General features: G+C 44.8%; 1 protein-coding gene across 1 annotated transcript in view; it reads left to right on the top strand.

Annotated features, from left to right (window-relative positions):
• CLUL1 (clusterin like 1) overlaps positions 1-26,398 on the top strand; it is a 302,728-nt gene that overhangs the window by 210,879 nt on the left and 65,451 nt on the right. Inside the window, exon 6 of the mRNA XM_069620875.1 lies at positions 16,795-16,926. Coding sequence (XP_069476976.1) covers positions 16,795-16,926 — 132 coding nt within the window. The remainder of the gene's footprint in view (positions 1-16,794; positions 16,927-26,398) is intronic.

Here is a 26,398-nt window from a genome sequence, read left to right as displayed (position 1 = left end):
CACGGATGTTCAGGAAAGCAGTTTCCATGCTTCTGGCAGCTCTGAATCCAGATTGGTGGTCATGGAGAGAGCCAACAGTGTCAGAAAGAAGGTTTAGCTGGGAGATGGCCAGCTTTTCCAGGAGTTTACCCAAAAAGGGAGTAATGGAAATTGGATGGTAATTAGCTGGATAGGACAGATCAGGTGGGGGTTTCTTGAGGAGAGGATGCACAAGGGAGTGCTTCAGGGGGGAAGGGAAAGATCCAGAGGCAAATGAATGGTTACAGAAATCGGCAATGGCCGGAGCAAGGGTATCAATGTGGTACTTAATGGTTTTAGAGGAACAGGGATGGACCTGTTGTGATGAGGCTTTCATAGATCGGACTTGTCTGGCAACCTCATCAGGAGAGAAAAGAGGAAAGGAGGATAAAGAGGGAGTGGGGGCAGAGAGGGGAGAGGAGTCGGGGGTGGGGGAGAGGGTGGACAAGATGTCCTGGGTTTTGGAATTAAAGTGAGAGGCAAGAGCATTGCAAAGAGCCTGGGAGGCGAGACGAGTCATGGAGACTGCAGCAGGGTTGGCCAGTTCCTTGCAGATTTTAAAGAGTTCAGTTGTTCAATGCTGCAGAAATGCAGGCTTGAATGTGGGCTCTCTTCTTGGAGCGGACAGCAACGGCAATACCTTTGGAGCAGACTGTCATGCTTTGCCGCCTCTGGCGAGTATGGGACAAATGGCACTCCAGGCGCCCTTATTGACACACTACATTTCTCTCTGAAACGTAGTTAGTGGTCTAGCTGTTTACCAACATGGCCACCGCCAGCCTAGTACTTATTCAGTACTACCCAGCGGTCGGCGCGTTTCAACCCTGATCATTCCTCTGTGCTTTGGGTTATACGCTGCCAGTTTTCCCTTGGCTCAGGTGAGCCCCGCTTTTCTGTCCTTTGCTTCCTTTTGTGTGTCTGCCTTTTTCATTCTTTCCCCGTTTTTGCTATTTCCCAGCCCGCTAGTTCGTTCTGTCTCCTTCGCTGCGTTCCGTACCTTCTTTCCGTGCAGTCCGCCTTTGCTTTCTTTCTTTCCTCTATCCCTACTTTCCTTGGCCCTTTTCCTTACCTACTTTGTTTACTTCTCCATCCTTTTCCTTGCCTGCCCAGCTTCCCCTTTTCCTCCTTGTTTTTCTTCATTTTTCCGTCCTCCAGTCTGCTTGTTGTTTTTCTTTTTTCCTGACCCTGCTTTTTGGTCTGTTTGCTCGTTTTTTGCCTCCTTTCCTCTGGGGGTTCCGTTCCTGGTTTTTTCTACTTACCTTCTGGAACTCACGCCTGGAAAGTTCTATTATTCTACTGGACTCTACTTCAGGATCATCAGTTCTGCTTATCTACTGAAGTCACCCTTCCACTGAATTCTATCTGCCCGTGGACCTACTTACATCATCAGGGTTTTTTTATGCCTGATTGGCTTTTTCCCCTGGCTGGCTATTCCCGGAGATTCGCCACTGGACTACTTGTCCCATAAGTGCTCACTTTGGCGACTCCTCGTGGTAGATCATATCTGCATAAAAAGAAAGATTACCGAAGAAGACGTAATCCTGCCGCCAGTCCCGCCGACACAGGTGAGGAGTCGGGGATGTATTTTCGGACGATGAATGTGACACAAGTGGCAGGCCAGTTTGTCGGAGGATGAGCAGGAAGCCCTCCATTTCCTTTCAGCCGCCCTACACTTGCGTTTAAGTGTAGCTAGGTCCAAGTCATACCAGGAATTACACTTGGCTTTGGACTTCAAACAGATCCTCATGACAGGGGCAAGAACATCAAGAGTAGCAGAAATAGAGGAGTAGAGCAGAGACAGGGCTGTGTCAGGGTGTGAGTCTGCCTGAGGTGGGGGAGGAGGGGAGAAGGTGGCAGGGAAAGCCTCAATTGACACCCGCTTTATGGGCTGAATGTCCGAGAAGGTGGGTGGCAATCTTGTGGAAGGCTTGGCTTGGGGAGAGGAGATGGACAGATGGGAGGAGAGGTGGCAGTGATCACTCCAGGAGAGAGGAGTGGTAAGGGGAGTAGAGAGGGGGTGGCCAGAGGAGATCAAGACATCAAGTGTGTGACCAGCAGAGTGAGTCGAGCCAGAGGGGAGAATATGGAAGGAGAGTGAGTCACAGAGGTCACGAAAGAGAGCAGATGAGGAACAGGGAGAATCAAGATGGATGTTGAGATCACCAAGAAGGAGAAGTTGAGTGGTTGAGGCAAGGAGGGAGGTGCCCACTCAAAGAAAAAAGAGGTAGTTTGACCAGGGTGCTGGGAGAGAGTTGCAATAGTGAGAGAGTGTCCAGGAGAGAGAGAGAGACTTCAGACAAGGCATTTGAAAGAAGAGTAAGTCTGAGTGGGGATGATAGAAGTAGGAATCCACTCGGGGAAGATCAGGGCTATACCCCTTCCAGGCCGGTTGGATCTGGGGGTGGAGAGGATTGTGTAGCCGTCAGGGTTGAGAGTGTCAAAACTCATGACAGAGCTGGCCGTAAACTAAGTCTTGGCAAGACCAAGGACATCAAGTCAAGTTCTTCTAGGAGGTGACAGATGTCAGAGGAGTGTTTGGAAGCAGAGCGAGAGTTGAGAGTGGCAAGATGAAGAAGGTTGCCAGTCTTAAAAACCTTCCGGGGCGTGTACAAATCAGGGGTACGCCCTGCGGAGGGCTGGAGGGAGCTTAAGATGAGGCAGAGGCAGAAGGAGAGGAGGGCAATGTAGCCAAGGGAGGAGAGTAGGGGACAGCTGCAGATTGATGAGGCGAGGGAACCATCTATCAAAGAGGAGGAGATTAGCCTGAGGGGCTTGCACTATGACAGTGCCATTCAGGTAGACATTAATGACGACTCTGGAGGAGTCAAAGAAATCCACGAGGGCTTCCCAGTGGGTGCCACCATTAATGGGAGAGCAGGAGACAGGAGAAACCAGAGAGATCATATGAGGAATCCATAGATCAGGCGAAGGAATGAAAAAGAGAATGTCAGTGAGGGTTCTCTCCCTAGAGACTCTTCTCCCTAGGCATCGGGGACTCTGCACTTAAATGTATCTCGTCTTTCCTCACTGACTGCTCCCAAATCACCATCTTCCACCCTTTGTCCTCTGCCTCCCGGCAAGTCCCTCAGGGAGCATCCTCTCCCAACTCCTCTTCAACCTTTACCTATCCCCTCTCCCTGCTCTCATCTGCTCCTACAATCTCACCTGTTACAGCCACGCTGACGACACACATATTATTCTCAAGAATCACCAACTGCCTGACCTCACCTCTCCCAGATTTTGCCTCCTGCCTCACCGATATAGACCGCTGGATGATGAACAACCACCTCCTCCTGAATCCTGGCAACACCAGAATCCTGATTTGTGGTAAAACATTACTCCTACCCCTTGGCCGCCATCCTTAGGACCCGTACCCCCTGCATCATTCTCAGTCAAAAACCTGGGATGCACCATTAACTTGGAACTGACCCTCTCTTGCCACATTAATGCCATCTCCAGATCTTGCCACTTCCACCTCCGCATTCTCAAGCAGATCATTCCCTATCTCTCATACCCTCATAGAATCTCTGCAATCATGGCCATCATCCTCTCTCGCCTAGAATACTACAACTCCCTCTATCTAGGCACCCCTGCCTTTCATTTCAGAAAGCTCCAACGGATCGAAAACTCTGCAGCAAGGCTCCTCCTTGCACTCTCCACTAGAGATCACCTCTCCCCTGCCCTCAGGGTGCTCCACTGGCTGCCCATCAGGTGATCGAGCCACTTTCAGAGCCATGTGCATTACCCACTGTGCACTCCACATCAAAGGCACAGAATTCCTCCAAAACAAGCTTAGACCCTGCCACCCCAACCGATCCCTCAGACCAGGTTCAGCACACCTCCTTGTAGTCCCTCCATTCAAGTTCTCCAGACAAGGAGGCTCTTCCTTCTACGTCCTAGCACCCACCATCTGGAACTCCCTCCCCTTCTCCCTCGGTCTCACAGAGGACCACCTTGCCTTCAGGAAAGCCCTCAAAACCTGGCTATTCCCTCCCACAACCTGACCCCTGTGCCACCCTCCTGCACAAATGCACATGCCAGTGGTAGCATCCCCTGCCTGCTCCGTGCTCCCGCCCCTTTCCATTCAGCCACTCTGCTTCAGCGCTTTTTTTCTCCTGAGTCCTGCACCCGCCCGTTTACTCATTCTCTCCCTCCTGAGCCACTGCCCCCTCTTACATCAGAGTAGCTAGGGTAGGGTGCCTGAAGGAGTCATGGTGGAATCCAGTATCTCTAACTTGGAAGAAGTCTGAGAGCGGGCCTGGCATTGCACTTATATGGCTTTGAGGGTGGGCAATGCATCGCACTTGAACAGACCTTGAGGGTTGGCAATAAGCTGCACCTAGATGGATTTAGGGGTGCACAATGAGTGGCATTTAGATTGTTTGGAGGTGGGCAATGTATCATATTTGATCTGTTTGAGGGTGGGTAATGTATTGCACTTGGACAGACCCAGGTTGCGACAGTGTATCGCTCCTAGATAAACACAGAGGGTGGGCACTGTATTGAACTTGTATGGATGTTGAGGCTATGCAGTGCTTTTGCCCCTAGATGGAGTTCACACGGTGGGCAATTTATAATGTATAACTAAAACATGTATTCCTTTCACACTCCGCACCTTCAGATATTAGCCAAAGATGCAGCCTCACTTCCGCACGCACCTACTGCCACACATAACTAGAAAAAACACTTTGCAAACACCTCTGCCATAAGAATGCAGCTACCTTTCAGAAACAAAAAATTTGAACTGTACCTTCACACATAATAGCTATCATCGTGCACCGCCCACAGCACACCTCTCTCCACCTAGCCACGTACCAATAGACATAGGTGGCTAGCCAGGACTTGGCCACCCCTCAGAACCTTTAACGACTATATATGGACACATGCATTTTAACACCTCCTATTTACCATAGTCTGGACTTCGATCCTTCTGAGGGGCTTCAACCCACAGCACGTTCGGACCATACCCATTGTGAAAGGCTCTATACAAATGACGAAAATTAAATGAAAATGCAATTAATGAATAATAGGGTTTTCTATCTTCTCTTGTGGGGTTATCTTAAAGAAATAAAAAAACATCAGAGCCAAAACTGATTAGACTAATCCATTGCCCAGAAAACAGGTGTATACTTTATACTAGTTTGAACAAAATAGAAATTATAATTACATAAATCCTTCTCCACAGCAAAAAGATGTTTCCCGTGTAATGTTAAAATTCATCAGTACTTAAGCAAAGTTATAAGTATTATATTAGTATTACAAGCCAAGTATTATAAACCAAGTATCATGCGTCATGTTTCCGAGATAAATAAAAAAATAATATAACATTTGAGTTGATCAATTAATCTGAAAACCGGCTACAGGCTTGCAGGTGAGGATGCTCCCCTATTTTGAGACAATACATCATTTCTCCATAGAGTCATGCAATATCACAATTTACAACCAGTAATCACAGTATCATAGATGTTGGTGACAGATTATGCCATAATACCATAATAGCCATGTCTAGATACTCTACATTTGAAGATCACATTCAATTCTACAGCTTTATCCTATCCTGCCCAAAAACTAAAAGTGAAATTGATTATTCCCAGCATAGCTAACTCTCCAGCACCACATGTTCAGTTCTTTAACATGATCTCCTTCTTAAATCCTTCTTAAGTCCTGTACATCGACTACATTACAGTCTTCTAGTTGAGAGTCCATGCATTGTTTAGAAGGGGTAACTTACCTTTTTCACATGCTGAGTTGAAGGTTTGCACACTTGATGACAGCTGCAGTGTCCTGTGAGAAGGATAAGTCCAATTTACACCAGAACCCCAGGTTTATTTCTTTAGAGTCAAAGGAGGGGGTGTCTGCAAAGGTGTTTGCCCATGAGACTGGTGGCATGCTCTCCTTAAAGTTTCCAATTAACGTAATCAAAATTTTCAACCGTTTAGGCACACATAGTTGTCTCTCAGAGAGTTCTCCAGGTGAAAGAGTAGCATTGCGCATTAGATGTTTAGTTGACATTAGAGGATTTTCATGTGCCGGAAACAGAGAGATAACGTTTCAAGGGCTTTGACACACTGTTAATGGGAACGTGAGAGACTGGGCAGGAACCAGGCTTTATTGATGAGGTGTTACAGTGTGCATGGATTTTGGCAGAGTGAGGCAGAGTGAGCTAAGGTGCAGTCTGGCAGTAAACTAAGCTAAAGCATGGTACTTGGATTCCCTGTGACTATAACAATCCTTTGGTTGTGCTACTTGATCAGTGACAGTTGGTTAGGCTTGCGTACACATGGTATACGGTCTAAGAAGTCATAGTGCTGCCAAATCGTGCAAGTCGCAAGTGAACTCTAAAATGGGGAAGAGTAAAGCAAATCTGCTTTGTGTTACTCCCCCAATACCTGTGGATTAGTTGGAAAATATTGCACAGAAAAGAAGGATGGCAGAAGTGCTTAGCGGTCCTGGAGGGAACGGTCCCATCCAAGGTGGAGAAACCACATCAGAAGTGCATCATACACAGTTAACTAATTCCCCAGAGCAGGCTGCCATACAAGAGGTTCATGCTATTGGAGCCTCTCAGTTGAACTCGGATGACAGTGGTGCATCATGTTGATGCAGAGAACCTAAATACTTGTTGAGATGTGGATTTGATCTCAGATGTTTCAATTCTTGCCCCTCCAGTGTCACGTGATCTTGCGAAATGGGGGCGTCTGTCTCTGGGGCCCTGTTTGGCAAATAGCCCGGTGTGGGATGGTCGAGAGAAGGTTTCACTACACAGACCTGCAGTAAAGAGGCCTATACATTTCTCCCCAACTTTACTTGGAAAAATAACAGGCCCTTCAGATACTTTTCCTACAGCAGAATCTTCACCCACTAGGTCAGGAGGAAGAAAGCGGCAGAATACACAAGATCATAGTCAACCTGACACCTCTCAAGACGACCAGATTATAGATGCCTTTTCATTTCCATTACTCTCAAGGATTCTGAATTCTATTGGCAAAGGTCATGATTCTGTTCAGAATTAATCGATTTGCAGATTGTGTTGCGTGAACTTTGTGCCCAAATGAATTTCATTGAGGGGTATGTTATGGCAAGTGAAACTGCTTACAAAATCCTCAGATATATCACAGCCTGGTGTGGTGGACCTGTTTGGAGGTAGTTTAAAGGACACAAGAATAACTATGAAATCTACCTGTTTATGAATCAGAGAACATTCCAGCGACCCAAGATCCTAATGAGGTTGACTCACAAACTGAGAATGCGTATTTAAATACTTCTGTTGATAATATAGTTCCCCCTTCTGCTATGGATGCATCTGATGAAGTCTGTTCCAAGAAAGTGGTCCCACATGTGGGGGAAGTATCAATGGGTGATCCATTTCAGCAACAGAAAGGGAGGGAAAAAAATTGAAGAAAATTAAGAATGTTCAGCAGAAAAATAACAAAAAGGTCTTACAGAAGTTCCTCCATTCACTTACATGTATGGAGGGAGAAATGGCAGAACCTAAGGTAGCCTTAACCCTGAGTTCAAAAGTCTTTACAGCAAGAGTAGGGGAAGAGGTGGGTCCTAGTAACATATCTTTACCTCCAATACTCCAGCATCAGGGATCCCAAAAGGAGAAGCTCCCGAAGTGACACAATACCATTAATAAACACATTAATAGTCTTATTACTAGTGTTTTAAAAGCTGATACGAGAGACAGATCCGCTTTGTCAAATAGTGCTAAGGTTCCTATTGGCCCAAGATACAGTTGAGGAAGAGGACTTTGACTATCTAATAAAGCATTGGGAGGCTGATTGTAATGAAAGCAAAGTAGGGTTGCTGCCTGTGGTAACAGAGCCTAGAGCTCAACTAGTGGGACCCTTACTGCTCAAACCAAATGCAATACCCTTCTTACTGTCTACGCCACAAGCAAGTATGCCCGAAAATGTCTTCCCAATGTTCATGTCAGTAGAAGATAGAAGGAAGAAATCTATAAATCAGTTAATTAATCTGAGTAGCTAAAGAAGGGGGAGAAAATGTAGCTAAACATGATTACAAAATATCTAATAGCTTCAAACTTCCCCGCTTGGAAAACTTGCTTGTGGGGTCTAAGGTGAATGGAATTGAGCCAACAGTTGAGGATCAAAGGAGGGGCCGCTTTGATTTATGTTACACTCGAACGCTTGTTCGCAGTAAATTGTTCTTCTCCCCTGAACAGGTGCTATGTGTTAGCTCTCTTTGGGGAGCTACCTAGCCTAAAGTATTTTACACCTAAAGATTTGGCCCAAGTGGAGTTTATTGACACTAAAAGAGTGGCTCGGAAGACTTGGTTTTTATTCGGAATTGGTTAAGAATATGCTTCTACGGGAATGTACAACACTGAGGCAACTTGGTTATCTGTTTACTGATTCTGCAGTCCCACCAGATCTCTCCATACTACCTAAACTGACTGAAGGCCCAATCAATCATTTGTGCGTGAACCTTTGGTGGTTACAATACATTCTGAATCATTGAATGGGAAGTTAGATCAAGGGAAGGGACACCTGTGACTCGACCCATATTCTAAGTTCATTACACGTAAGGGGGATACAAGTCAAGGAGTTAAATGAAATCAGCACACAACGGTGGTCACATGGAACACACATGGCTTTAAACATCTGATGTCAAACTATCCTTTGTGGAATTTTGCAGATTTAATTTGTCTCCAAGAGACGTTACATATGGATATTCCCTTTATTGATGGGTTTGATATAGGTTTTGAACAAGCACGTAAGGGTCCAAGAGGACACCCCTATGGAGGGTTGGTATATGCTCTCCGACATACTAGTGTCATCAAAAGGAAGACGAGATATTCCGGGTGTCAGTCTTGATAGGGTGGAGGAAGAATCAGCACTCCATAAAACATGTGTTGTTATGAATGTTTATTTTAACCCAGCAGAAATGTCTGTGCAGCTATTTATGGACCACATTTCAGAGTATCTAGAGAAGTTTGTAGTTGAGTCAAGAACTAGAGCTTTAATATTGGAGGACTTTAATAGTGAATGGTTAGATCAGCACTATTAGGAAACCAATGGTAGGATGTCCTTAACAATTTAAAAAGACAGAGGGCTAGTTATTAGGTATATATTGGATATGTGGCATATGGCTCTATTGAATGGCAACCAAAAGGGTGATATTCCGGCCGGATAAACTTGAGACAATTCAATGGTGGAATCAACATTGGATTATATATTTATCTCCAATGATTTGGTAGCTAGTTGTGAGAACCTGGTGGTTGCCTCAAGAGAAGGTAGTGATCATTGCCAAGTAATATTGAATTTACAGTTAATGATTAAGCCAGATGTGAGAGAAACTTATTGTGTTAATCTAGAAATAAGGGGTAGAGGTCATGCAGTCCTCTGGTGACCCTCTTTGGCCACCCGATTTAATGCTAAAGTGAATGATTGGTATGAAGAGGGTAAATCTGTAAGGCTTGATCCGGTTAATTTCGTATCTTTAATTCAAGACCTCTTGAGAGTCTTGGTGCCTGTCAAACATGTGGATAAGGCCAGGGCTTTAGGAAATTACTTGCACAAATTTAACTTGACTCTAAGGTCTAAAAAAAGAGAACTTAGATCCAATATCCGCTTGGCTGTTAAGATAGGCGGGAATTGGATACTGAAAGTAAAATAATTGATGCGTGACAAAACTTCACATGCCTCTCAAATGGTTTTGTTGAAATCCCTAACGGGAAGTATGGCAACTCAGATTAGAACATTAGACAGGAGATTTGGCAGATTCATGTTAAAACCAGCATTAATAATGTATAATCAAAAAATAGTACCAAGAATAAAACATGGGTGCGAGATTTTGGAGGATGGCTGGAACTGGGCAATGCTAGAGGCACGTATATGGAAGAAAGTGTTGGGTGACCGTGTAGGCACTCAATATGCTGCTATCTGCCATGAACTCTGTTTGGTGTCCCTTAACTCACGTATTGAATGGAGACGATTGTTGCTGCTAAAATCTATTTTGTTACATCTGGAGAACACTTTTTTGAGGTTCTTTATGGTTTATGGACTAGCAATCCATGTGAGACTCTGAATGGATGGGTCGCCACTACTCAACGTATATTGGTTTTTTTTTAAAATATATTTTTATTTTATATATAAACCAAACAACAATATAACTGAACATAGATAAACACATTTAACAACAAAAAGCACTGCAATCCCCATCCCTCCCCCCTATGAGCCTGTTTGGTGTTCGCCATCGGTATCCGCTGTGAACGGGGGGGCGTCCTCGCTCTCAGATTCAATTGGAGCCGACCACGTTCCAAACAGTTCAGCTATCAACAATTTCCATGCCGCGAGGGAGCACATTTCCTCCTCCTCCCCTGCAATACTGGTGTCCCGCCACACAGCCGTCTCGGCCTCCGCCCATTTTTGGAGATCCCTCCACCAGACCTCCATTCGTGGCTTATGACACTCCTTCCATCCCATGGCAATCCTACGTTTAGCAAGCACATAAGCCAAATCTTTCAATTTCTCGACATGTCTAAGTTTACGCGCTCTGGGATATCCCCCCAGTAAGCAGGCCCAGGCTGAATCCACTTTGAGCGTGACACCCTTTCCTGCCAGCTTCTGCGCCACTTCACCCCAATAGCCTGCAATTACTGGGCACGCCCAGAACATGTGTATCATGTCTGCATTCTCCTCGTCACACTTGGGGCACGCCTGGCGTCCAACATCCCGAAATTTGGATATTCTCAAGGGGGTCATGTATGCCCTGTGCGTTATATAAAGCTGTATTTGCTTAAACCTGGCGTTTCTCGATACTTTTTTATGATACCCCAGGGCTCGCTCCCACAACCCATCTGCCATCGGGGCCCCCATCTCCGTTTCCCATTCTAGTCTCAAGTGCACTAAATCGCTCCCAACCTTCGTCATCAACATCTCGTACAACCTAGAGACCTCATGCCCGCCCTCCGATGTGTCATATAGTATCTCCACCGTGGCGTCCGGTTCATCGGCCAGGGTAGTTTCGGGCCACCTATTCCGGATCTCCTGCACTATCCTGTGATATGTCATATATTGACCCCTGTGCAATCCCGACCCTGCCTCTAATTCTTCGAACTCCAAGATGGTCCCATCCTGCCAAATATCTCCCATGGTGACCAACCCCACTGACTCCCAGTATATCCGGATGATTACTCTGAGCTGTCCATCTCCCTTCGCCAGTGCAACCAATGGGAACTGCGACACACACGGCAAAGGGTTACCCATCATCCGGCAGGCCCGTTTCCACATGTTCCGTCCCAAAGCTAGCATTCTAGGCCGCTCCCTCATGCATGCATTAGTCACCCAGATCACCTCTCGCAGATAAAAAGGGGAGCAATCCCTCCCAAACAGCCTGTGTTCAGGGGTCTCGTCGTCAGAGAGCCACCTGGACACATATTGTAGCTGCGCTGCCACATAATAGGCCTCAAAGTTCGGCAGTTTGACTCCGCCCTTCTCGTAGAAGTTCTGCAGCTTCCAAAGTGCAACTCTGTTGCGCGTGCCGTGCCACAGGAATTCTCTGCAAACACTATGTAGCCTCACAAAAAACTTCCCAGGAATCATGTAAGGGATGTTGTTAAAATAATGCAGAAGCCTGGGCAGTACCACCATTTTAAGCATAGCTCCCCGGCCCATCATCGCTAGTGGCAATCTTTCCCAGAACCTCATGCATTTCTCGATCTTCCCCACAGCAAGTTCAGTGTTATGCTTGTGCTCTTCCACAGTCGTGTGATACACGTCAATTCCCAAGTATCTAAAGGATCTCGTCGCCCACGGGATCTGCAACACTGGCAACCTGTCTACCGGAGTCCCCACATAGCCCCCTAGCGGAAATAGAATGGATTTCTGGGGGTTTACCGCTATACCGGACAACCAGGCATACCTCCCCATCACCTCTAAGACGAACTGCAAATTTTCTTCTGGGTATCTTAGGTATAGCAGCATATCATCTGCATACAGGGATATAAGGTGACACTCTCCTCTTACATCGATGCTGACCGGGTCATATTGCTGCCGGAGGTAAATCGCTAAGGGTTCTAGGGCCAGGATGTACAACATTGGGGACCAGGGGCACCCCTGCCTAGTGCCTCTGCACAACTGCCATCTCTCCGACACCACTGCACCCGTGCGGACCCTGGCTAGTGGTGCACTGTATAACATCTCGACCCACCTAACGTAACCTGGTCCCATCCCGTACCATCTCAGAGCCGCCAGCAGCCAAGGCCACCGAACAGAGTCGAACGCTTTAACCGCGTCCAATGCCACTATCGCCATTTCGCTGTCATCACTACAACCCCACTCGACCACCCTGTGGAGGCGTCTGTGGTTGTGAGTAATGTTCCTATTAGGGACATAGCCCGTCTGGTCAGGGTGGATCAACTTGCTGATCACTCTACGCATTCTAGTAGCCAGGACAGCTGTCAGGATCTTGCTATCTTGGTTCAGCATCGACAGGGGCCTGTAGGAGCCACAATCATGTCCCGGTTTATTTGGCTTGGGGAGCGGTATTATAATCGCCTCCCTAAGTGACTCCGGCAACCGTCCCATCTCGTACGCTTCGTTGAGCATTTCCAGCATGGGCGGGAGCACTTCCTCCGCATACACTTTATAAAATTCACTGGGGAACCCATCTGCCCCTGGGGCCTTGCTAGTGGGCAACTGTCTCACAATCTCCTTCAGCTCTTCCAGGGTGATCGGAGCCTCCAGCTCCTCTCGCTCCTCATCGCTGACCTTAGGCAAGCCTATATCTTCCAGCACTTCGTCTATTTCCTCCTGGCTGCCCCCTTCGCAATCTTCGTATAAGACCTTATAGTATTCCACGAATGCCCTGTTCACGCCTTCTTGGGTGTCTACCTCCTCCCCCATTTCATTGGTTACCAATCTGATCGGGGATCGTGGGGTCTCGCTCTTGTACAGCCAAGCTAAGAGTCGGCCCGTTTTATCTCCCCCCGCATGCAATCTCTCGATATACTTTCTATAGTTCAAATTACAGAGCCTATCCCAATGGTCCGCACACTCCTGTTGCAATTTGGAGACCGCCTCCGCATCTGTCCCACCGCCTTTCAACTCCTCCTCCAGCTCAGTCTCAGCTCTTTGCAGATCCGCCAGGACTCCCCCCATCAATCCCTTAGACTTCGCAATGGCGATCCCCCGCATTACGACCTTAAAGGCCTCCCATAAGGTGCCAGCCGACTTAACGCTCCCTTTATTCACCTCAAAATAAGCAGTTATCTCTTCCCTCATATCCTCTCTGAAGGCAGGGTCTTTGAGCGCCTCCGCCCTGAGGCGCCATGTTGGTATACGCGCTCGTGGGGAATACAGCTGCCATCGCATGACCAGGGGCGAGTGGTCAGAGAGGACTCTCGCCCGGTAGTCTATATGTTCGCACTCCGCGACTATGTTTGGCGTAGCGAAAAAGTAATCAAGCCTCGTGTGCAGTAGATGCGGAGCCGAATAATGTGAGTATTGCCTCACGCCCGGGTGTTTCGCTCTCCACACATCTGCCAGGCCAAAGTCCGCCAGCAGCGTCTGCAATACCTTAGCCGCCGGACTGGGCTTAGCCATCTTGTCATCCGACCTATCCTCCCTGGGATTCAACACGCAATTAAAGTCGCCACCCCATATCACCGTTCCCCCATCCCGACACTGAGCTTAGTGCACAGCGTCCTAAAATATGTCGCCGTTTCCTGGTTAGGCACGTATGTGTTTACAATGCACACTACTTTGTTCTCTACCAGCCCCCTCACCATAACCAACCTCCCATCCTCCTCCACAACCTCCTCAATTAGCTTAAATGGGACGTGTGGCGCCACCCACACCAGCACTCCTCTGGCATAGGCGGAGTACGTTGATCCTACCACTGTTCCTTTCCACTTCCTCCCTACCAGCTCCAGTTTCTCTCGCTTCAGATGTGTCTCCTGTAGCAGGGCTACGTCTATCTTCTGCCTCTTAAGATACAACATGACTTTATTTCGCTTAAGATAACTGTTAAGCCCTCTAACGTTCCACGTTAATATCCTGAGGTCTCCCATGGCCTATCAGTAGTTTCCTCCCCCCATCCGAGGCAATCTCTCCCCACTTTGCGAACACCCAATCCCGGTTTCACCCCCAGGCTCATACAAAAACTAAAACACCCCCCCATACTCAACGTATATTGGTTAAGTTTGATTCTTGTGAAGATGAGCTAATGTATAACCCATTAAGGGTTAAAAAAAGGCAAAGGAACAAGATTGGATAGTTAATAGAGAAAAACTGGCTGGTTATAAAGTCTCTGATAACTTTCAATTTGACATTAAGGTACACAATATATTGCAGCCATACCTAGAAATACACCCTTCAAGGGCGTGCCAGAGGGCTATGCTAAAAATGAAGCTGACCCTGTTCCCTACTCTAGAGGTATTCGGGGCCAGAACTAGGCTTGAGAGAATATGTTGGTATTGCACTAGGGATATAGAGACGTTAAAACATCTAATGACATCACGCTCTCCTTTGACGGATTGTCGGTCTCAAATCTTTAAGGGATGGAGGTCAGAAATATCGATCAAGTGGGAAAGACTGTGGTATTGCCTATTAACTAGCCCGGGGGATAAAACTTTGCTAGCAGCTTAGAGGTTTTTTAATTTGATCCTTTTTGGAGTAAATGTTTTACATATTTTAATATCTGTATATGTTCTACAAAGTATTGATTTAATCTGTGCACTTTACATAGTTATTACTATTATTGGAATAGTTGTTGGTATTAATGGTAGATTTTACGGAGAAGTATGAACTTTAGTGTTTTACAGTATTTAATGTAGGTTTGTGGAGTTTAAAGTTGACATTTCTAGATAATTGATGAATGAATTATGCATAATGAATTTTGGAGTGGGACATAACTATGAATGAATATTATTTTATATTTTTATATGGGGAAGTTTGAAATTTAGTGTTTATATATAATGTAGGTTTTGTGATTTTAAATTTTGAAATTTCGGAATAATCAATGAATGAACTATGCATAACGAATTTTGGAGTCAGATGTAACTATGAATGAATATTATTATTTTATTGATATATAGTTTTAGGTATTGTGACACTATGAATATGAATTAGTGAATTGTATTGCCTAGGGAATCTTGAATTATTTATTAATCAACACATAGAGCCAGATTCATGGAATTTTTTGCATGGTTCAAAGTGACTTTGCACTATTGAAAAGTGACTTTGCACTGCCGACACAAACCTTGATTCATGGAACTGCGCAAAATGTATTTTTGCACTGCAGTCATTTTGTACCACAGAAACGACTTTGAAATGACTTTGCCTTGACTTCACACTGCAAAAATACACTTTTCACAGTTCCATGAATCAGGGTTTGTGTCGGCAGTTCAAATTCACTTTTCAGCAGTGCAAATCACTTTGAACCATGCAAAGAATTTCATGAATTGGGCCCACAATGTATTTTAGACTGTTGCATATGCAAACAATTGATATGTGTAAGAATTGTGTTTTTAAATCTGTTTTCTTTTATTGCTACTGGTGTAAAAGGTTTTTTGTAAAACTATATCACAATAAATAAATACAAAATCGGGAAAATCCTGATATTAGGGAGGATAAAACATGCAGTGGCCCTGTCTGCCCCTGGGAAAAGAACTGATCCACTGAAGACGTTTTCCAGAGAGTTCCACCCTTATTCGAAAGGATCACGCAAGATGTTGTGGTTCATTTGCAATGAATACATGTATGTTCTTGGTTTTTTTGTAGTGCAAACTGGACTTTGAAGGAGCAGAGCGCCGTACAACAAGGGGTTACAGTCAGAGCATAAATAATAGTGATGCATTTGGAAGAATACACCGTTAAGGGTACATTTGGAAGGTGATGCAGAGGGTTACAGGCAGGGGGGAAAGCTTGTGGAGCGAATGGCAGTCCTATTCGTGATTCATGTGTTGGTGTGTTTTGTTGCTGGGTCTGCAATTATGCTTTTGCGGAAGCTATAGTTTCACACAATCTGACCTTCCTAACTGCATTGTTGAGTCCATGGCTATACCTAATTAATTTCCTCCTTTGCCTCCTTCTGCTATGAGAAAAAGCAAGTGTGTTCCTTTCTAATCCACTCTAAAGGCCACAAGACAACAAGTCATTAAGAAACAACTCTCACACTTTTCGCAGCTTATTCCATGCTAATCACACTCTTGAAGACCTAATGCAACACCTTGCATTAGATTTATTTATTTATTTATTGATGTATTGTTTGTGCATTTGTAAGGCGCTTATACATCAAGTATTCTCTTCAGGTTTCCATCGTTTTGTAGATTGTCACTAACTCTGATTTTCACAAATTGTAAGTAGGATATAATCAGGAGAAAATATTCACTCAACAAAGAAGCATTCACTACGCAAGTGCACAGGGGCAGTGTTTGTATTGCTAGAATTGTTGCTAGCAGTCTGATGGGGCTTGGTGGGCGGACATAAGCCTGAAGTGGGACTGCCATTATCAAGGTGGGCAGAAGGAAGGGGTTACCTCCAACTTGAGCTAGAGATAACAAACTACACCACTGATCATTTCTAATCACATCAGAGGCTACATTACTGTACATTTGCGCAAGTGCTAATATAATTGCTTATGCACAAATGCTGCTTGAAAAAACCCAAAACGCACTTGCACAAATATATGGCAATCCTGTGCCAGACTGGCTAACATAAAAGTGTAGAAAAGAAACTGTTATTGCGCTCTAACGGAATGCGTTCATGCTAAATTGCTTTAATGCAAAACGTGTAATTTACCTGTTAGGTTCTGAGGGCACCTTTGCAAGGATTATGTCGGCACAAGAAACAGCTGAGTGCCAGGAACTTGGCCAGAATACATCAGGGTGTCTGCAGTTCCAGGAAAGGTGTCAGCAATGCCAGGATCTGATTTTGAAAGGTATGTTGGGGTTCCAGCTGATATTTTGATCTATCTTTTATGTGGACATTATCAGGCTGTCATCAAGGAACATGCAACTATCAGCCATAACCAAAGGTCGACATATAAAGTACCATTACATTGGGCGCTAGCAGCACCTATAATTACTGTGCTTAGAAGTGGAAGGAATCGGGCGGGAAGTACCATATATTTACTAAAAAGGTATAAGGTATAAGCAGGTTCTAAAATAACTACCTTATAACCAGTACAAATGCATACAAACACACATATGACGGCAGTATACACACTACGCTCAAAATACATTGAGCAAATTAAAGGCAATCCAAAACAAGCACGTGAAGTAAGGTTTAAACAATGTTTAGTTTTACTTTTGGATTTTGGATCATCTTTTGTGCTTTGCAGAATATTTTTCATTTTATTCTGTCTCTCCGACCCAAATGCACATTATCGAATAGCGATCTGTGTGTGTGTTGGAGGCTGCATGTGTTTTGTGTGATTTGAGGAATATTTTTAATTTTGAAAAATGTTTTTCAATTTGTTTGTTTCTTCTGACCCTAGTGCAAATGATATAATGGGGGGGGTTGCAGGTCTGTGTGTGTGAGGTGGGAATATATCGGTGTTTTCAGAATATGTGTTTTTTATTTCGTTTTGGACCTCTGACCCTACTGCACATGCCCAGTGGCCTTACCGTAACAGACCATCTTGTGTGTTGTACAGAATATTTTTCTTTCCGAGATACATTTTTAAGTTCATTTTGTCCTTCAAAGTCTAATGTACATGACTGGATATTGTGTGGGTGTTTCTTCCTGCTTGTCCCTTCGCAGCAACTGCATTTGTCTGTAAATATCAATACTTTTTGGGGCATTCAAACGTGAATATCTTTAGCTTGGCTGATCTAAATGTATGCTTTTTTTGTGGCATGCACTATTTCAGGTTAAGGCCAAGGTGTGTAAAAAAATTGAAAATGAAAGCAGACAACATTTAGATAAAGTAGGCTGCGTAGTGCATTTTTTCAGCTTCCATGGAACTCCCAAAGCAACATTTTTTCCATCAATCCATTTAGGCATGAAACATTGCCAAACTTGTAATGTTTACTCGAATGTGGCAAGATAAGTTGCATGCCACATTTAGTGAACGCCCATGCATCAGACCAAAGGTTAGACAGGGAGATTTGTTAGATGTAACATTAACTAAACTGATGTGGCTGCAGCCGTATCAGACCCTCCAGATAATTGCGGCATGAAATGGAAAATTTTGCGGCACAAAAAAGAAAAAAATTGCGGCACACAACTGCGTTTTTTGCAGCATTTTCTAATGTTGAAAAATATATCATTTAACATCTTTTTTAGCCTAAAACCAAGTAATTGCAAGGCTTTTGTTAGTGAGGAACAAAATGTTGTGTTATGTCTGGCCACGCTCTGTAGGACAGCCAGGTCGAGTCACCACAGCCTAACATTTTGGATTGTGGTGGGGGAGGGGGGATATTGCCTGATCAGCTCCATGGAAATGGTGCTGCGCCACTACTTCCAGCAGACAAGTGGAAAGCAAATAAACAGATAGGCTTGAATTCAAAAGTGTAACCCTGGTTGAAGCCCATAGGTTTCCTTTTCGCTTGTCCTATGACCCCAGGAGAGAGAGGGAACAACTCTACACTTCTCCATGGAAGGAATCCGTGAGGCCCAAGACACAGGGGCAATGCAGTGGCAGTAACTGCAAGCCCATAATACCTAGCCAAACAATGAACTCTCTTGGGTGCTCATCATTCCTTGGTTATGCCACTCACACATGGTGACTTAACACACCCACAAACAGAAATGACATCACAACACTACCAGGGGTCAAGTCCTACAAATTAAAGTGGGGGGACTCATCAACAAATGCAATGGCATGTGATGTCATCAGAAACTAGCATATCAAGGTGAAATAAGCATATATCATTAAATTGGCTTTGCATAACCACCAAAATTGCACAGGACGAATGGCATTTGCCTTTCATAAATTTAAACACCCAATTTTGTGCGTAATTGGTGTCATACAGCCCAGCCTTGATTGAAGGCTGGGCTGCATGATACAAACGCTCGTTGCTGTATTCGTTTCAAATTGCTTTACAATCATTGTAAAGCAATTTGAAACGAATACAGCTACGAGAGTCTTCAATTGGAATCATGCAGCCCAGCCTTGATTCAAGGCTGGGCTGCATGATACAAACGCTCATAGCTGTATTCGTTTTCAAATTGCTTTACAATTGGTATCATGCAGCCCATGATACCAATTGAAGACTCTAGTAGCTGTATTCGTTTCAAACTGCTTTACAATAATTGTAAAGCAATTTGAAACGAATACAGCTACGGGCGTTTGTATCATGCAGCCCAGCCTTGATTTCAAATTGCTTTACAATAATTGTAAAGCAATTTGAAATTAATACAGCTACGAGAGTCTTCAATTGGTATCATGGGCTGCATGATACCAATTGTAAAGCAATTTGAAAACGAATACAGCTATGAGCTTTTGTATCATGCAGCCCAGCCTTGAATCAAGGCTGGGCTGCATGATACCAATTGTAGACGAGCGGCAGAAAGCATTAAGTTTATGCTTTCTTTTCCGGCACTCGACAGGAAAGTAATTTACTTTCCTGTCGAGCGCCAGTAATGAAAACAGTCCAGTGGCCTCTTTGGGTGCTCTGAGTTGGGGGCAGATGAGCGGACAGGCCAGTGCTTACCTGGCTACGCTTCACCAACTCTGTCAGCTCGGCAGGGCGGGCACTCAAAGAGCCTTGGAGGTGCCTGGGGTCACAGCCAAATGCTGTGCAGCTCCCAGGCCTGCGTGACCCTCCCCCAATCCTGGGCCTGCAACGCAGAGCCGGAGCTGTTAACCCTCAAGCTGCTGCAATCAGCAGTCAGCTGTGTTCGCTCTAAATCATTAAATGAGTGCGAAAAAAGACACACTAAGCTAACGTGTCTTTTTCGCGCTCATTTAATGATTTATAGCGGCAATTGCGGGAAATGGCAAATTTTGTGATTTTTTTGCAAATCGCAAAATCGCCATAAGGTGGATGGTCTGATAAATGAATAAATATCAACTATGCATCATGGGGTGATAGATCAGCAAGGAATATCGAGGCTTAGTACCACCAAAAATGAAATCCGCCAGTCACAAAGTCTGTTACATAAGTATAACTTTTATTCTGTACAGATACAAATATGAAAGCAGATAGCTATCTGGCTCTCAAGCGCCTCGCAGTGTGTACCAGCAGACACCGTGAGGGGAGAGAGTCCTGAACGTTACAAAGCATGCCTTATTTATACCCAGTCCTGGTCATTGCCCAGCCCATCTCCAAACTAATAAGTTACAAAATAGGGTCCTTGCCCAGTTCAGATGTCAAATATGACAATATTGGTTTCCACTTTTGACATGTTGTCTTGCCATTAAAGATACAATGCTGGCAAACGTTGTTGTAGTCAGCTGTGTGGATCTTTCATTGTTCACTGAGCTTTAGGGTAAGTCCTGTTCCAAGAGATGTGCACAAAGGATTCCTCCCAAAGCACACTGCTTTAGTTACTTTGCATTATGTGCCATTCTTTGAAGGAGGGTGAGGCTGTGGACATGTCATTTCATCTTGATTACAAGGTCTCTTTACACAGAACAAACATTCTGCTCTTGGCAGCCCTAATGTTGACATAGGCTCAAATGTTACTCTGCTCAGTGGCAGCTGAAAACACAGTTAATCATTTCAGTTCAGAAAGCAGGGGTTAGAATCAAAATGGCGGATGTTTCTAAAATGGGGGCCTTAGTCAATTGTTTTCAGGGCATTTTAGACGCTGTTTTCTGTACAATGCGAATGTGCTTAGGCCAATGTTCATAATCAGACGGTATGATGCAAATATGGTTTAACAGGGGGTCACATTCTGTCATAGGCTTCAATACATGTGAATTATCCGTGTGTAAAAACTGATTGGTCAGTCATGCATGCGGTCTGAGATAACACATGGATTATCAGTGTGTAAAATCCACTGGTCTCCTGAAATTACTACTACCACAAATCAGATGTCGGGTGGGGGGGTGGAGGGTGCATGAAATCAGACAACACTTACTGAAATAGGTCAGCAGAGGAGACAAGCACAGAGTGTTCACTAGCAACGTTTATCTACCCTAGCTAGGAGTCACCTTAAAGCTATATACATGAGTCACCACCAGGTAATCAACACCTTCTGGTTGGTCATGCAAGAATCCACTCATTCTTGGGGGTCATTCTGGATCCTAGAACCCCACAAAGAGGTTGCCACAGCAATATGTTTCCTGCTGCAGCTGCTCACTTAATGCCCACCCGAATAGGCTATTGGTCCAGGATCCAGCTGCACACACAGTTTAATCTGGGAATTACTTCGAGAGTAATTATGTAAAGGTGCTATCACCTAATTGTGCCCTGGCAACACGTGTAAGGAATCAATAATAGGAGTATGGCCGGTGATGTACTCAATGTGTCCCAAAAAGCTTCAATAAAATTCAAATGCTTTTAAAAATTCAAAAATATAAATGTATTTCAATATTATTAACAGTGGATCCATAAAATATGTGATTCAAATGAATGAGTAATTCAAATAATGGACTTTTAGTCCATTAACATTAACTTAAAGTGAATGGATTTTGTGGTGTGTATAACCAGTAGTATAATATATTGCATCAAGTGCCCTTGCTGCTTTTTGTACATTAGCACAACAGATTCAAGTCACAATTCGATGGAATTGAGCACAGGTCGAACATATGAAATAATGTCTTGCAATTACCTGTGGATAGACATTACAATCACATTTCTCATAATATAATGCAAATCAGAAGTTATCACATATCACTTGTCACAACATATATGTCAGTAGGAAACCAACACAACGGTCTCCATACCCGAGACTACTAAATGAGATCTGCATCTTCACGTGTCTTTTTTATTTCTTTCTTTAAACCTTTATGTCACACTTGCCCTACCCAGAGGGTCTTGGTGAGTGTAAAAACAGAGATGGCAAAACAAAACCTGTAAACAACATCCCTTAAAGCAAGCACATGGAAAATATACAACATCTAAGAGCCTAATTAGCAAGTAACATAAGAATGCTGCAAAAATATAGTTTGGGGAATCCTTTCAGGCTAGGTTTCATCTTTCCTGTGATAATCAGCTTCCTGTTTCAGGCGCTATCAATCAACTCGCTCCAGAGCGAATTAAAGTCATTAAAACTGGGCAAAGAGGCATGCATGGTTCTCTGATGATGTCATTACTGCTAGGAAGCTTAAAAGTGCATCTGCTCGGTCACATTAGCCACCTATAGGAAGGCTGCAACGGGCTATAAAACAAGCATTTAATGTGGCTAAATATGCTGGTTACAATACCAGAATCATCAACGCGAGGTCAAGCTCCAGGGAACAATTTCTTATTTTAAAAGAGCTAGAAGGGAAAAAAGGCTCTGCAGCCTGTAGTGGAAATTAGCGATGCCTGGTGTCAAAACATCCAGGATGAGTTCACCGGGAAAGTGCTTAAACACCAGCAATCAATTAGATCCTGACGACTGTCCATGCAAGCTGCTCCTCTGTCACTTACCTCCTCTGACGTTTCAGCACGAATGACATCCAATATTGATCTGCCTAAGTTTACCTTCAGGCAAATCTCAGAAAGCGAGGCTTGAGAAATTCTGAAAGGCCTGAAGCTTAGGTCTTGCATAGGGGAAATCTGTCCGGCTAACATCATCAAGGACTAAGATCATTAATGCCTCTTTCCGGGATGCGCATGTGCCAGCATGCGTCAAGGATGCTTGGATTACTCCCCTTCTCAAGAATGAAAACCTGAACCCTGCACTAGCCAGTAGCTACAGACCTATAACCAACGCCCCTATTCTCCTGAAGATACTGGATGGAATAGCCATCTCCAGTTTCAGGAATTCATAGACACTAACAATCTGCTCCGCACCCGGCAATCAGGCTTCTGAGCCATGCATGGTCTTGAGACTGCATTACTGGACTTCAAATCTAACGGCTCAGGTATTGTCGACAATAGACACCCTGCATTGATCATTCAGCAACTTTTGACTTGGTGGACTATGCAATTCTTGCTGACAGGCTAGGTGACATGGTGTGCTGTTTGGAAATGGCTGTGGCCTGGTTAAAATCCTTTCTAGGCCCCCCGCACCATCGGGGTGGCAGTGGGTGATCATCAAGCCCAGGGATCCATCAAGTCCTATGGAGTTCCATAGGTTCTTGCCTCTCCTCCACCCTCTCTAATATTTAAACCAAACCCTTATTTGACAAACTGGACAGCTTCAGTGTAAGGTATACCAACTATGCAGACGACATTCAGATCCTTGTAGAGCTATCAGGTGATTATAACCGAGACTCAGAACTTATTAACAGGATTTATTCACCTATTCAATCGTGGATGACAGTTAACTGATTGGTCCTAAACGACAATAAAACGGAGCTGTTGATTTTGGGTTCAGGTCCACGGTTAAAAGAATTGGATCCGCTGCACAGGCCTTTTGTTATGGTAGGCTGTAACATTAAAGTGTCTGGCCATGTTAAAACTTTGGGAGTTTATTTTGACTCAAAGCTCTCAATGAAGACATATATTTCTCATCTAAGATTATCATTCGCATACGTCTCTAGCCTGCTGAGACAGATCAAACCTTTTCCCTCAGAAGAAAATAGATCTCTTCTTGCTTCGGCCTTCATTAACTCCAAACTGGATTACTGCAATAGTCTGCTGGCAGGCCAATCAGTCTAACGTACATACCCTTCAAACGATCCAGAATGGAGCAGTGTGAGTGGGATGTGATCTGGCGAGACAGGGCCATGCTACCACTGCCATACGCGCTCACTGCATTGGCTGCCAGTGAAACACAGGATTCCCCACAAAATCCTGATGTTGACCAAATGTCACGCCGGCCAGGCTCCTTGTTATCTGAGAGATGGACGGAAGCCCGCGCTATCCACAAGGCTCTTCCGTTCTAATAATAACAAACAGATCGCCCCCCAGTCGCGCTTAAAGCTGCAGATGTTTGGGGGCACTCACTTTGATGTCCTGGCCCCTAGGACTTGGAACGCTTTACTATCCTCCTTGTGGACACATGCCTATCTGGCCTCTTTCACAAGGGCAGTGAAGACGCACATATTTTACACAGGGTTTGGTTAAGCAGCTAAGTTATCCACTTGAATTTCTGCAGATTCCTTTGTGTTGTCCTTGTCAGTGTTTTGTGTGCGCCATGAGGCCTTTGGGTGTCTGACGCATTATAAGAAATTAATAATAATAATAATAATAATAATAATAATAATAATAATAATAATAATAATAATAATAAGGCATATTTGAATTAGTTGTCTTAAGTGTTTACATTTGAAAATCCTGCAATTTTAAATTTCACACTTGCACTTTACATTTGTTACATTTGTTTACATTTGTTAACATCGCGGCACTTTTTGCCTGCTCTGACACTTGCTTAGGTTCTCCCACGTGCGTTAAGCAACCCTAGCGACATAGCCCTCCTGGAGGCCAAATTGCTTGCAGTGTCACATCAACATCATATGTACATATTTAAGGGTTTGGATGGCGCAGCTGTGAATCCCCTAACACGATATTGTTTGGGGATGTCTTTCATGCTAGTTCTAACATTCCTGTGATAATGTTAAGGAATTGTAACAACCAGGCAAACAGAATAGGTCTGAACAGGTTGACACGTTATTTGGCTTTTTACAGCAGTTAAGGGTTTGAGAGCTTCATGCGTCCATAGTTTGCTGACTGATCTAAGGCGAAGGTGGGGTTTCCTCTCCCAGGTCTCCCTCCGCCATTCAGCACTCCAGCTCTATCAGTAAACTGTCCCTTAGCTATCTGGATGTTCTTGCTAGGTCTGCTGAGTATCATATAGCCGAGCCAGGGGATTCACAAAGAGTTCAGACACAATATTGCGTAAAAGCAGGTTTTAATTTTAACAAAAAACTCCTCTTGGGGGTCAATTCAACATAAAGTGTCAGGACAGTCTTTTGTTAACAAATCCACCAGTTCAACGGTCTCCTTCTAAAGTGCACAAGTGTTTGTGGTACCGATCTGTCACTCACTGGGCCTCATTACGAGTTTGGAGGTAGCCATGCCCTTATTACCCCCAAACCCGGGTCCGGGTTCCCTGAATGGGGAAATACCAGGCCATTCTGACCTTGGAGGGCCCGGTAATTCCCTTTCACTGGACCCAGACCCGGTACATCCCCATTTCCCATTTCAGCCCCCATAGGGCTCAATGGGAATGGGGAGGATGGTAGCAGCGGTCCGTTCATAACGGTACCGTTGCTGCCACCCTCGTCTGCTCGGGGGTGCCGCTCTGCACGCCTGGTCTGACCAGGCGTCCAGAGCGGCACCTGCGAGAAGACTCCGAATGTTGCGGCATGGCAACAACGGCGTCGGTAGCACTACCGGTGCCGTTGTTGCCTTACCGCAACACTCCTAATGAGGCCCACTGTCTCTATGGCTCTTTCTCCAAAGTGGCTCTCTCTTGTCTCCTGTTGATGGTGGGAAATGACCACAGTTTATTCTTCTTGCAGCTCTTGTAAACATTGCTGTGTCTCCTCTCCATTCAGAGCAAGCGGTACAAGTTACATTTCTCTTCTAGTGGTAGTCAGAGCTCACTGAGGTTGCTGGCCCGTTTTCCAGAGAGGAGTTTAAGAAAGCTTTATCACCCATCTGTCCTTGTGTTCTGATCTTTAGCCTTTGCGGCTTTTGCACTGTTAATTCCTTCTCCCACTATGGATTTAATCTCTTATTATTTAATTTGTTTTATTTATTTATTGGACATTTGAATGCCGTCTATAAACAGGTGTTTCCAGGCGCCGCAAGGCAAAATGGGGGGGGGGGGGTGGAGGATGAGGAAGCACAGGGGAAAAGAACAGCGGTAACGGTCGTACTAGGCCATGTGACATTATTACCGTGAAAGTGTACAGACAAAGAAGCCCAGGGTGATGAGCAAGTGCAAGGGAAACCACAAGGGCAAGTGCCGGGGGGGAGTGGGAGAGGGAGGACAAGTGCAGTGGATGGAGTGGACCAGACTCAGGCTAGTCCTGGAACGGTGCCCGAAAGCAAGTGCTGGTAGGGATGCTGGAGGAGACTGGTCAGGGAAGGCCAGGCCCCCGTAAGACTCATAAGGGACCAGGCACCAGTCTCAGGGGCAGAGGGAGATTAGCACCCTCCCCTACCCTTTGTCTTGGGCTAGGCGTGCCCTCTTGTTCTACTCCCACTAGCTACCACCTTGCTAGACTTTTGTGCTTTCTCCATATTCACAATCTCCTCCTGATGTCTTCCTCCAACCACCTCCTGATGTCTTATCCAACCATCTCCTAACATCTCCCTCCTACTCCATCCTGATGTCTACTTTCTTTCACCTTTTGATACCTCTTCTTCATTCTTTAGTCTTATCTCTCTCTAAAATACTTCTTCAGCCTTCTTTCTGAT

The sequence above is a fragment of the Ambystoma mexicanum genome, chromosome 5q, assembly GCF_040938575.1.
Source record: "Ambystoma mexicanum isolate Mex_15411 chromosome 5q, UKY_AmexF1_1, whole genome shotgun sequence".
Lineage (NCBI taxonomy): Eukaryota > Metazoa > Chordata > Amphibia > Caudata > Ambystomatidae > Ambystoma > Ambystoma mexicanum.
The sequence above is the reverse complement of the archived record's forward strand: the minus strand, read 5'-3'. Positions and strand labels throughout refer to the sequence as shown.